Here is a 12,843-nt window from a genome sequence, read left to right as displayed (position 1 = left end):
TCCGTGCATGATTACACATTTTGCTTCTTGTTTTTCCATGCTATCAAAACTCCAGCCACTCAAACAAGCCCTAGCCTGGGTATCTGTTCAAAGAATGCTCAAAGCATGAGAGCGGACAACCGTAAGAATAACGCCAACGCTCAAGGTGAAGGTCGAGATGGCTTCAGCACCATCGATCCTTCTGCTATCCTCGGATTACGAAGCCAGGAGAAAACACCAGGTTCCCTTCAATGACAACACACATGACCTACGCCCTCGGAAGAGAGGCGCGCAGTTCATCAGACCAACATATTGTACAGATACCCGCTTTGAACCAAGCCAGCCGTGGTACCATGAATGAACATGCAATAATTTTTGACTGGATACGGTTTCCAGGCCCGAGTCCTCCTTGATACAATCGCTAGTTCTCATTTGAACATACTTTCAAAATCGAGGTCCATGTTCTCCAAGTTATCCAAATTGGCCATACTGTCATTGCCTAGGCCGAGACTCTCGTCGAAGTTCATGGCGTTGGCATTCAGGAAATCGTCGAACTCATTAGGACCCAAGGCTGGCAGGCCGAAGTCATTAACACTGACATTGACTGGCTGCTGGTGCTGGATGGGAGCATTGTCTGTATTACTATCGGCGCCCATCGCTCCTCCGATGCCTCGAGCGGCTATATCGTTAGAAGGCGCGAGCCCGTTCATTGGAGGCACAGGCATGCCAAAATTCGCATCGTCGCCCGTCTGATTTGCATAGGATTCGAGGCCAGGAAGAAGAGAGCTCAGAGAAGCATCTTGTTGCATATTGAGATGCGAAGAATCGCCACCAAATCCATCACCGAGGTTGTCAAGGTCGAAGTTTATGTCATTGTTGTTCCCTTCCATCATGTCTGCTGATGGTTCTGCGAACATTGATTCGAAGTTGAAAGCCTCATTGGCCTCGGCTGGAGTGTCTTGCGGAGTCGGCTTGGGAAACTCCTCCGTGGTTGTCTGTGTCATTGTGCTTTCGGGTTGCTGCGCAGTCTCGGGAGGCTTCTCCTGAGGTCTGGAAGCTGGTACGACAGCTGGTTGCGGTGCCCTGATATCCGTAGTAACGGAGACTTTGGGTTTATCTGGTGGTCTGGGTGTCGGGTTCTTCTCTGCTGACCCCGGAAGCGATTGCGCCGCGTTGGGATTCGCGGCGACAGTCGACGGAGGGGCCGGCTTTTGTGCAGGAGACGGCTGCTGGGCTTTTGGCTGCGCTTGCACCGGACTCTCAGGCTCTTGTGTCTTTACGCGCTTGGGAGCATTTTCGCCCTCTGCGATTTGCGCCGTCTCTTGTGCTTCTTTGGACTCTTCACGTTTCCTTTTCGCGCTGGCGGCACTGTCTTCTCTTGCTTTGGCTTCACGCCGGGCCTTGTTCAAAGCCAGTTGGCGCTCGAGATACCATTTCGCATCAAGGATCTGGACCTCGCAATCATCCAAGGCGTCCTGGAACTTTTTGGCGGTTTCCGCGAGCACTGCTTTTGTTGACTGCGCGTAGTTCAAGGGATCTTTCATGGCGTAGGCAATGCGGGTCACCGAGCCCATGAACATGCCTTCGACCGTCTTGACCGGGTCGTAAGGGGGTTTCGCAGTCGCCATGACGAACAGCACAGCGACTTCGAAATAGGGAGGAGGAAGGGGCGGAAGCAGGGTTTGTAAGGAGAGGAGGCGCGCATTCACTGGAATGAGAGCCGAAGAGTCGCCATTTTTTGTCAGATCGAAGCGTTCATGTTGAAATTGGGTACAGCTTGAACGCAAACGTTTTCCTGCTGTTCCTTCTTCGAATGGGATGATGGAGCCAGAAGAAGTTGATCTGGACCGTGGGTCAGCGCCATTCGCGACTCTGGAGTGGGTGAGTGGGTGAGTGGTCCCTTCGGAAAGGGTCTCCGCAGCCCATAGGCGAAGTTCTACGCAGGAAGCTAAATCACACGCCTGAGCTGGGCGACGTGCGGTAACCGTCGGGCCCGTGAAGCCTAAGACTGAGGAGGTGTGACCCTCCTCCGGAGGCCACTATGGCGGGCAGTCACCAAACGGCCACTCTCTCACTCTGTTACTGGCATCACTGGCACCACTGGCACCACTGCCAGTCAGCAGTAGGTAGGCAGCTTAGCTCACTACTGACTCCCCGGTCGAGCTACGCCACGGCGGATGAATCTTATTCTTTCCTCCATCTCTTCCCATCTTCTCTAACCCTCTGCAAAATCATCCCATCCAAAGTATCCTTTCTTCCATCTCCTCTTCCCTTACTTGTCGTCGTTCTTCCTTCTAGTCGTCGATTGGCATTTGTGCATTGCAAGTTGGGCGTTGGGAAAAGAGCTCGAGCGATTTCTTATCTCTCCTTTTCCTATCGTCTCTCTCAGTCCCATCAGCTACATTACTTTTCTGTGTGTGTGCTGCGCCGCGTTGCTCTGCTCTTCCCCAGTTCTACTGCTACTACATACTACTACTGTCAAACATCGCCAGTTACTCCTCCCAGCCGCCCGACACTCGTCTCGGCGCGACCTCTTTTGCGGCCATCTTACCTATAACGCATTTCGAGTCCTTCCTCTCCTCCTTCCGTCTCCTTCTCCTTCGACTCTGTCGCGCTGCACTCCTGGACTTGGTTGGCTTGTCACCTTGATTAGCGAATTTGTCTCGACGTTTTCCAAGCGAAATTTCCTTTATCTGCCCACGACCCACCTGTCGCCGTTACACTCCCCGCAATCTTCGTCCATAAGTACTCGGCTTCAAAAATTCAAGAGCAGCTTGACGAGCTTCCATCTATCTACCTCACCGAACTTGCAATCCTCTGTTCTCGTTCGAATCATTTCCGCCTGGTGCGCGCTTTTTGTCTCTTGATCCTTTGGAGTTGTCAGTCAATTTAATCTGCTCAAAATGACGGAAAATATTCCTCCTGCGACACTACCGCCACCACCTTCAACTGCGGGCGCTCCAGGCTACGAAGGCGCTCCGGGTAGCAACGGACATACTACCACCAGCATGGGACCTCCGGCGTTGCCTCCGGTGGTCATTCCGCAAAATAATAATACTGTCCCGACTCCCGTCACCCCCGGTTCTGCGTTGTCACCCTCCTCGGGCGGTGTGGTTCGAAGAGCTGCGCCAGAACCAAACAAGAGGGCGCTTTATGTGGGCGGCCTCGACCCTCGAGTCACCGAGGACGTTCTGAAGCAAATCTTCGAGACCACCGGCCATGTGGTGAGCGTTAAGATCATTCCTGACAAGAATGTGAGTTAATCCCCGATCATGCTGGTTTTGCTCCTTCTTACACAAGCACCCTAGTTCAATTCGAAAGGCTTCAACTATGGCTTCATCGAATACGATGACCCTGGTGCTGCTGAACGTGCCATGACCACCTTGAATGGACGGCGAGTACACCAAGCAGAGATCAGGGTCAATTGGGCTTACCAATCCAACTCTTCGAACAAGGAGGACACCTCAAATCATTTCCATATCTTTGTGGGCGATCTGAGCAACGAAGTCAATGACGAGGTTCTGCTCCAGGCGTTTTCTGCCTTCGGATCGGTTTCCGAGGCACGTGTGATGTGGGACATGAAGACTGGTCGATCTCGTGGCTACGGGTTTGTTGCCTTTCGCGAAAGACCCGATGCGGAGAAGGCTCTAGCATCCATGGACGGAGAGTGGCTGGGCAGTCGTGCAATTCGTTGTAACTGGGCGAATCAGAAAGGTCAACCGTCTATCTCACAGCAACAAGCCATGGCAGCTATGGGCATGACGCCTACGACACCCTTTGGGCACCATCATTTCCCGACACAAGGCATACAGTCCTACGAAATGGTCGTCAACCAGACTCCCACATGGCAAACGACCTGCTATGTCGGCAACCTTACGCCGTACACGACTCAAGCAGACCTCGTTCCCTTGTTCCAGAACTTTGGGTACGTGGTGGAAACCCGATTTCAATCTGATCGAGGGTTCGCATTCATCAAAATGGATTCGCATGAGAATGCGGCAATGGCCATCTGCCAACTGTCGGGATACAACGTCAACGGCCGGCCGTTGAAATGCTCGGTAAGCACAAAGCAGATAGCAACCCTTAAACCTGGTGGTCGCTAACTGCAATAGTGGGGCAAGGATCGTCCTCCTACTGGTCAATTTGATACCTACTCGCCACAGACCTCAATTGGTTCTGCATCCACGCCTGGGGGCTATAATCCAGCCTCGCCGTATTTCTCACAATATGGAGGACCCGGACCAATCACTCCGCAAGGTATGGTAGACGTTACCGCTGTCCCGTGCAAGGCTGATAAAGTTCAAGGTCCAAGTCCTGGTGGTCGTGGTGCTTGGGATTCAAGCCATCTCGCGAGCCCGTACACTGCATCTCCGCAATCTGCGTTTGGTCAAGTACCTCCGTCAGCTGGTGGCTATGGACGTGGTCAGACAACTCCTGGAGGAATGTTCCAACAGCCCCCACCATCATTCGGCAACAATTACCCAGGGTACCAGGCATAGCTTACGAGAGATGGGGCGTATTCTTCCATGTGCGTGACCAAGGTCCAGGACAGATTGATCGGCAGATTGGGCATAATGTTACATTATTCAGCCCTTCTCCGAGGGTGGCTTCTTTGCTTGGGCGGAGTCCGAAGGATCAGACGTCCTAGCGCCTTAGCCCATTGACGTCACCTCTCTTCGTCTCCATTCCTGGTGATCTCGTCTCCAGCTGGTCTATTGTGAAGGTTGTCGATGTCGACCTTCCTGCGGAGGAGCCTAATGCAGTCGCTGTTTGCCTTTTTTTTTTCCAGGCGTCCATTGCGGGCTCACTGGGCTTCTTCTCCTCGTCTCAGGTGGTCACCTGCGGAATGAGATACTGCAAAAGGATGTGGCAATTATGACCTGTCTTGTTGAGTGCTGCTACTCAGACATCGGGTCCAAATGGAATGGCATTAGCAACAGTTAAGGGGGTGCGGTTGCGGTGTTGAGCATGACCTCAGCAGAGTAGGAGCACTCCCACACTTGTAGTTGAGAACGGCAGCTATCTGAAGGATACCCGGTGTGGATATGACATTTAATGAGAATCGTCACTCAAGGTTCATTGCTCTGCTAGAAAAAAAAGAATGGAACTTTTAAGGTACCGAAGCCAGCGAGGCGCAGCCTTGTGCAAAATGCAGCCTCGCAGAGCCTGATCACATGACCAGGAGGCTTGTCGGTCAAAAAATCTTCCGAGCAAAGCTTAGGTTCCCATCGACATCAACTTTGATTCAATTAATATTTTGTTCACTGCTCCTCTTCATTAAACGCTGCTTCCAGAGCTTCGCTGCCAAGCACTATAGCAGAGAAATTCTCAATAGATCACGACACTCGACGACGCAGCTAGAGCCAACATTGTGGTGAGTATAGAGACGAACCAGACGACGTCATAAAGCATCAAAACAAGAGATGTGTTCCTCCAACAGCGCCTAGAAAAATAACCACTTTCAAATCATGATATCGTTGACGACTAGTTTTCAAGAAACCCACCAGCGCAGCCTCGGTCCTTCTCGCAATATCTGGACCCCCTCCTTGGTTTCCTACTACCGCGTCCACATCTTGCCCCCCTTCTTATTGTAAGTAGTAACCTCTCCCTTGTGATTTATCTTGTATGAATCGTTCAGCAATGTCCAACCGCCTTCAGCAGGCTTGGGGTAACCCTCCTGGAATCGAATGTCTCGCACTGGAGGTGGCACGGTCCTTCTCGCCAACTCCTCTAAGATCGACTCATTTTCTTCAGTCACGGCGTCCAGTTGGCCTTTTGTACGTCGGTGTGCTGCCTTCTCTTCATCTCTGGACGCAGTCATTGTCTTCAGGTCGGCCCTCGTCCGGTCATGCGCAACTTGTTCCAGGTCTCGCGATTCGGTCATTGCTTTCAAGTTAGCTTTTGTTTGGGCGTGTGCATTTTGTTCTTGATCCCTGGTTTCAGTCACGCCCTGTAAGGTGGCTTTTGTCTTGACGTGTGCAGCCCGTTCTTGGTCTCTCGCTTCGGTCACGGCTTGCAAGGTGGCTTTCGTTCGCTCGTGGGCTTCCTGTTCTTTGTCTCTCGACTGAGTCACTGCCTTCAAGTTGGATTTTGTCTGGTTGTGCGCAGTCTGTTCTTCGTCTCTCGAGCTAGTCACGGCTTTAAGACTGGTGTTTGTCTTGTTGTGTGCTGTCCGCTCTTGATCTCTTGATTCAGTCATTGCCTCTAAGCCAGCCTTTGTCTGATTATGCGCACTCTGCTCTTGATCCCGGGCTTGAGTCATTATCTTCAACTCGTCCTCCACCTGCTTTAACTTCAATTTGAGATCGGCAAGGTCTTTCTCTCTGTTGGAGTACTCGACTTTGAGGTTGTCTAACTCCAGGCTCTTTTCGTCCAGTTGCGCTCGAGTCCCGCTGTGCGCGTTTTCTTCCGCTCTCAATATTGTCAGGCAACAAGGTCGAGCTTGCTCATCGTCTAGAGGATTGCCTTTACGAGATGCTTCAATCTGAGCCTTCAGTTTCAGGATCTTCTGAGGTCTTTGGAGATCAGCAAGTTCTTGTGACAGGCGTGCCTCTTCCTCCGCAGGCGTTTCGATGCTCCCACCGTTTGTGTTTGTCTTGCTAGACATCACGGTGCAGTCAATTTGATTCGTGGTCTCCGAGATTTTGGGGGATCTTTTGGCTATCGTGGTATTGCTCACTGTTCAATAAGGCTAACGGGCGGATATTTGCAAAATCTAGACATCCAATCTCGGCACAATGAAGTTGGAGCACAAATTCAGCTGACCTTGGAGCAGAGCGCTGGCCTGCGTGGCTTTTAGGGTGTGCATGGGGCTAATGCACCTCTACCCAACCGGTGCCCCGGACAACCCGAGCAAGGTAACAATTTGCTTTTAGCTGAGGCCTAATCGGCGTGGTTAGGCAGTGCTGCTGAAGCTGCCCATGACATATCTAACCAGAGGACGACCATGGCGGCTCTGCTAACCAAGTCTCAAGGCAACCACTAGTTGGGGAGGCTCATGAGATCAAGGAATCCAACCTGCTGCTGGTTCCAATCCCATCTCCCCACGAGAAAACCACCAGAGTCTTCCTTTAAGCCGTCGCATAACCAGGAATCGATTCCCCAGAGCGCCGAGTCTATCACTACCATGATCTTCACCATACTCCGTGCTTTCTGAATCACCTCCATCAGTTTCCGGATCAGCTGGAACGACTGGTATTCACACTGGTCCGCCCGATCCAAAATGATGTACACCGGCTCTTGTAAATGGAGTTCGGTAAGAAGGTCGCTCAGCAGTTTGAATATCGCATTCACAACATCATCACTGGCATCCTTCCAGGAGATTGTTCGTGCCAAAGACAGGAAACTCGGATTTTGGCGCAAAATGTCAGGCTGCCACCCTATCACTTGGCACACGAGGCTCAAGATAGCTTCTTGGACGCCACACCTCTCGGAGAGGACCTGTGGATGGCAGCAATAAAATGCCACGTGTCTGTCTTCAGAAAGCTGGTGTTCTGCCACATAGATGGCAGCTGGGGACAGCCAGGAGCACGTACTTATGTTGGATCGACCCTCCATGAGGCTGGTGCCGCCCAAGACCAACAAACAGGAGTGGTCGCTATCCAACCAAACGCGGTAAGATTCTTCGTTGTTCAATATATCCGGGGTCAACTGCGAGTACCACCGTGCGATTTTCCCAGGCTTCGCACCCACCAGCACAGGGAACGCTCCTCCGAGGGTCCGCTTGCAGGACTGTATGTTTGTGTGATCGCTTGCTTCCGGGACATTGACCAATGCCCGGAACTTGGCCAATTCTTTCCGGTCTCTTTGCACGTGTTCATCGTGGAGGGTTCTCCGCAGACCTGAGAACGAAACAATAATTAGTCTCTAAGGACACTTTGACGGAGTTGAGAGGTACACACGGTCAAGCTGTGATCGCAGATCGATGTTGAGATCTTCTATGACTTTCATCTGATGTTTGAGTTCCTTGTTTCCCCGCAGCAGTTTTTCATTCTGCTCTTCGATATGTTTAGCTCTGCGGTGAAGCAGAACGGTGCTCTCGAGATTGACTTCGACAAGTTTGCGCCGAAGACCTTCGATTGACATATTGAATTCGAGCTCTTGCTGTGGGTCTCCGGCCGCGAGCAATCTCACTGTGGTTCCCTAGTCAGTGGACGTCTGGCCCAGAGAAGCAGGTGAAGACAACAACCACCTACTGGATGTACTCATGTAGTACAACACAGCCTTCCTGGCAAAGTCGACCATATCTCTGTATGCCTCGGCTACCAGCCTCTCAATCTGCGGCTCTGGATAGATGTCGGAGAGGAGATTCAAGCGTGGAAATGAATACTCTAATTCAGCGAGTGCCTTTGCAATCTTCTCATCGTTGCCCGTCTTGTTGACCACAACCTTGAATGTATTAACCTCAGAAACCGAGAAACGCAAGAGGAGGGTCGTCATTCACAATCAAGAGGAGCGACAGCGTTCCATAGGCCAGATTTCCGTATGGAGCACTCGCATTTTTGACCACTTCGACGATTCCCGAGTACGCTGTGAGAAAGTTAGAGAACCGGGTTATAAATACCTGGAACGCAGTTCCATATCGCCTCGAGCCGGTTTGTCTCCCCTCAAGCCAGCTCATATACGCCGTTCTCGCGTCATCTATCTGCCTTTCAACCTCTTCCTTGGTGTCTTTGACTTGGGCAAGGAGTTGAGTGTCAAGGCTCTGCTTGAACGCAGCATCGCCTGTCGAAACTGTAGCAGCAGCATCCAAATTTTCGCTGTCACGCAGTCGGATATTGAATAAGTCCCATGCATCAGCACCACACGTTAGAGAAGACTTACGTTGCGGAGTTGTTCAGACTACCCCGTCGAAACCAATTGCGTTTCAGCCTCGATGCCGACAGCCTCGATGGCAGGGAGACACGACTGACGGTGCCATATTCATTCATGCTTGCTGATCACACAAGTGCATGGGAATCTCACCGGCAGCATGGTGTTTGTATAGATGCGGCTTGCGATCTTCATATGCGAGTGTCAGGCATTCCTCGTCTTATGCAGTGTGCTAAGGGACTTGTCCAGCCCAATTTGGGCATCATTGGATGCCTCGCAATTTCTCATGAAGTCAACGTACCCAAGCGTGTTGCGAAGCACGAAAGTCCTAAGCGGCATGATGGCGCCTTGATGTGGGCAGCAACAGGAAATGTGTCCCACCATCATTGGCCATCCTGCAGAGTTGCAAGAATGTGGCCTGCACTGACTCGCCTTTTCTTCGTTGCCACCAACCCCAACGGAGTAGGTCCGCCTCCATGCATCCAGCTCTTTCGGGAGTGACGCTCCTTTTAGTCAAGGTCTGGACGAAGATGCAATTCCTACCCATTGGCAGGCTCAGCGCTGAGTGGAAGCCTGGACGCAGCATGAACGTGCGGCCATTGTCGTATCGAGTCGCTATGGCTGAGGCCGAGCCTAAACGAGGCCCAGTCTAGTGCAGGACGACCCAATCCTTCCGGCGTTTGAGCATCGTCCAAGGCCTCGTGGGACCTTTGGAGACCTTTTGGAGGACTCATACCTGCTACACCTTAAAAGTGTCACTTCAGATATCTCGGCGTTCTTGCACGCGTCATGTTGCAAAAAGCCACTGTACCTATTCCACCCTGATTTCACGGCTTCAGATTGGGGGAAATGGCCCCAACCGCATCCACCAAGATATCACAGGTAGTACAGGTCTGCAAAAGTTGACGATCAGGCTCGTAATGACGCAAAAAGGTTCCTGTCACTGCCTCGTCAACCTCGACTCCGGCGCAAGAAGTCTCAGCAACAGAGCCAAGAGCAACTCAGGATCGCAAGGAAGAACTAGAGCAGAGATACATTAGTCTTCTCGAAAAGCGGGTTGAGTACCTGCAGAACCTCGTTGATTCGCAAAATGCCGAAAAGGTTGGGGGGCTCCCTTGTCTTCCGACTGAACTGGAATTGACGACCTTCTCTTCTCACCTAGGATCATCAAGCTCGACTGCAAAGAAAGCAAAGTGACAGACTGGAACTTGTCTCAACGAGAAGCAACCGGGGAGACAATGCCATAGACGGGAAGCTCCTACCCACCAAAGCTGAAGAAAAAGCTGAACAACAAACGGTTTGTTCTTGTCTCTCCTTATGACCATGTCATGCCACTGCATGGCCTTCTGCAAATTCTAAAGCATCCTTTAGACCTCCGACCCTTCCGAGGATTCGAGGTATGCCTACGTCATGAGCAGATGGGATGGCAGAAGTGGGGGCCGCAGGGATACAGAAATCGGTCGGTGGAACGAGCTCGAAGGAAAAGCTCCTTCGTCCAAACGGGCATTCACGTTCCGCCGAGTAATGGACCTCACCGACGAAAAAAAGTTCAAGTATTCCGAGGTGGATGTCGAGTCTCGCGAGCTCCGAGGCCTTTTGAGGAAGGTGATCGGAGACTCGTACCCAGGCCAAAGTTGGGAAGGGAATACTATCAACCTGATAGCTCCTTTTGCGCCTGTTGTCCACTACTGGAAAGAGCTCTCTGAAGCAAGCAGAGAGATCGACGTAAAGGACAGTCTTGCCATCAAAGCAGCGAGGAAAGACCTCAACAGTCTCCTCGAGTGCATATCGACCTGTACTGAATTGGAGTCGTACTTTAAAACTCGGGATTCCAATTTGGAATCCCACACTGTCACCTATCAGACCATTTGGACCTTGTTTCGGCCGGGCACCTTGGTCGTCGCAAGACCCTTTATGAACCTACCTCAGGTCTTTGAGGTGAAGGCGTCGCCAGATCCATGGGAAGATCGGAGACTGAACATCGAATGCTGGGGCTACGATTGGAACGGGAAAGAAATCGTGAGAGTTACCTTCGAGTTTCCCATTGAAAAATTCAGGGGCACCAAGGAGATCAGTTCGCTGTTTTGTTACCCCTTGGAGTACTTTAGAGACGAAAAGGAAAACTTCGATCAATCCCTTCGGAAGGAGCTTTTGGAAAGGGGCAAATGGTTTCTCGAAGTGTGTCAAACAACCGGAGCCAAGCAAATGTTCGAGTACGATGGGCAAGCATTTTCCAGCAGAAGGAGCCTCGCCAGGGCTAGTGTAAGGGATAAAGTCCAACTACTCCCCCTTTCCCCAGTGATTGAAATCATACTAATATCTACAAAACCATTAGACGGATGCTGAGAGCAAAACACCTTCATTATCCATGAAAGAGGACCCTGATCTGCCACTGGCTACAGAATATCTCATTCACAAAACATTCAAGGCATGCTTACGTTCGTTCTTGATTGGGATAGGATGTTGCTGATTTAAGACCACTGCGTTCTATAGGTGAAGGGACGATATATCGTTGATGCTGCTGCTTATCTACAGTTTGGTACGTCAGACCGAGGCTGCTGTTACAATGCGGATGATTGCTGATAGGTCTGCCAGGCCCCGGCATTCCATTGCTTGGAAAGTACGAGCCCACAGATGTCGAGCCTTTCAGCCAAGCCCACGACGAGCAGAGCGCCGATGAGGATGCCCACCAGCGCCTTCTATACCCACCGAGGGTACTAGGATACGCAACTCAACAAAAGATGTGGGCTCAGTTCAAAGTCCACAACACCAAGCATGTGCCGTCTGATCTCTCAAACGCATTTGACGACAAGCTCGAACTGGACAAAAAGGACAAGAACATGATCAAGGCGCTTGTGGAGAACCACGAAAGCAGCAAGGACGCAAGTCAGACGCAAGTGAACGACATTATCGAAAGCAAGGGCAAAAACCTCGTTATACTATTACATGGTGGGATTTTATCATAATACTTAGACGGATAAATCCAATGATCTTACTAACATGTCTGTCTAGGGCCTCCAGGCGTTGGGAAAACTGTGAGTAAGCTCACTGTGACTGGCGCCAAAGATCAAGATCTGCATTTGCTTCATGTGTGATTCCTGACGGATGCGTTGGAAGTTTCTTGCCACACATCATGTTTTCTTTGTGGTAAAAAGAATTCGGATGAAAAATGTGGCTAACACTGATGAGTAGCTCACGGCCGAAACCATTGCAGAGGCCACGCGCAAGCCACTTTTGGTCGTCACCGTTGCTGAGATCGGACTGGATGCGTCAAAGGCAGAGAAAAGCCTGGAGCAGATATTCTACCTTGCCGGGACGTGGGAGGCGATTCTCCTGATGTAAGGCTGTCGAGGAGGCCCCCGCTCTCTATTCCACGATACTCATACAGTGTTAGCGACGAAGCGGACGTCTTTCTGGAATCTCGTTTCGTCATGGGCGATCCTAACAGAAACGCCTTGGTCTCAGGCAAGTATTCCTAGCACACAGAGGTCGGACGACTTCCCCTTGTTGACACAGCGACAACAGTTCTGCTCCGTGTCCTCGAGTACTTCGAAGGCGTCATGATCCTGACGACGAACCGCATCACTTCCCTCGACATTGCCGTGCAGTCGCGTATCCACCTGGCGATCCGGTACAACGACCTGTCCAAGGATCAGAAGATCAAGATCTTCAACATCTTCCTCAGCCAGCTCATTGCCGACGGCAAGGTGGACGCCGAGGGCATCGACGAGTGGATCCGATGGGTCGGCAGCGAGGCCGAGGTCAACGGCCGCCAGATCCGCAACATCGTGTCCTCGGCGTATCTGTTGGCGCGCAGCCTGCGCCGGAACCTGCGCAGAGAGGATCTCCAGGACGTCAACGGCATCATGAAGAAGTTCCAGAAGCAGTTGGAGACGTTGACCGCGGCGGCGAGGAAGCAGAATGAGGGCCAATTGAACACCTTGGGCGGGTACGGATAGTAGTTGGTTTCCATCCCATCCTGTCCCACCTCTGAGAAAGCTCACAAGGCGCCGTTGTTTCTGTATTAACTGCATAGCGCCACCGAGTGATATG

At 51.6% G+C, this 12,843-nt stretch overlaps 5 protein-coding genes across 5 annotated transcripts; 2 read left to right on the top strand and 3 right to left on the bottom strand.

Annotated features, from left to right (window-relative positions):
• Positions 1–407: 407 nt before the first annotated feature.
• Z520_00808 (uncharacterized protein) lies at positions 408–1,607 on the bottom strand (the record flags this gene model as incomplete). The annotated part of the gene is made up of 1 exon (XM_016771328.1): positions 408–1,607. The coding sequence occupies one exon, from the start codon at positions 1,605–1,607 to the stop codon at positions 408–410; it is 1,200 nt and encodes a 399-aa protein (XP_016638238.1).
• A 1,275-nt stretch (positions 1,608–2,882) lies between these two features.
• On the top strand, positions 2,883–4,478 carry Z520_00807 (uncharacterized protein; the record flags this gene model as incomplete). The annotated part of the gene is made up of 4 exons (XM_016771327.1): positions 2,883–3,233; positions 3,288–4,037; positions 4,092–4,236; positions 4,285–4,478. 4 exons carry the CDS (start codon positions 2,883–2,885, stop codon positions 4,476–4,478), a joined length of 1,440 nt encoding a protein of 479 aa, XP_016638237.1.
• A 1,058-nt stretch (positions 4,479–5,536) lies between these two features.
• On the bottom strand, positions 5,537–6,586 carry Z520_00806 (uncharacterized protein; the record flags this gene model as incomplete). Its single annotated transcript, XM_016771326.1, has 1 exon — positions 5,537–6,586. One exon carries the CDS (start codon positions 6,584–6,586, stop codon positions 5,537–5,539), a length of 1,050 nt encoding a protein of 349 aa, XP_016638236.1.
• Positions 6,587–6,960: 374 nt separating this feature from the next.
• Z520_00805 (uncharacterized protein) lies at positions 6,961–8,909 on the bottom strand (the record flags this gene model as incomplete). The annotated part of the gene is made up of 5 exons (XM_016771325.1): positions 6,961–7,820; positions 7,881–8,111; positions 8,175–8,367; positions 8,423–8,738; positions 8,803–8,909. 5 exons carry the CDS (start codon positions 8,907–8,909, stop codon positions 6,961–6,963), a joined length of 1,707 nt encoding a protein of 568 aa, XP_016638235.1.
• Positions 8,910–10,200: 1,291 nt separating this feature from the next.
• Positions 10,201–12,749, top strand: Z520_00804 (uncharacterized protein; the record flags this gene model as incomplete). The annotated part of the gene is made up of 7 exons (XM_016771324.1): positions 10,201–11,052; positions 11,284–11,329; positions 11,386–11,739; positions 11,803–11,825; positions 11,983–12,128; positions 12,185–12,213; positions 12,316–12,749. 7 exons carry the CDS (start codon positions 10,201–10,203, stop codon positions 12,747–12,749), a joined length of 1,884 nt encoding a protein of 627 aa, XP_016638234.1.
• Between the last annotated feature and the right edge of the window lie 94 nt (positions 12,750–12,843).

This window comes from Fonsecaea multimorphosa (genome assembly GCF_000836435.1).
Source record: "Fonsecaea multimorphosa CBS 102226 unplaced genomic scaffold supercont1.1, whole genome shotgun sequence".
NCBI lineage: Eukaryota > Fungi > Ascomycota > Eurotiomycetes > Chaetothyriales > Herpotrichiellaceae > Fonsecaea > Fonsecaea multimorphosa.
Note: the sequence above shows the minus strand (reverse complement) of the source record. Positions and strands in the feature narration are given on the sequence as shown.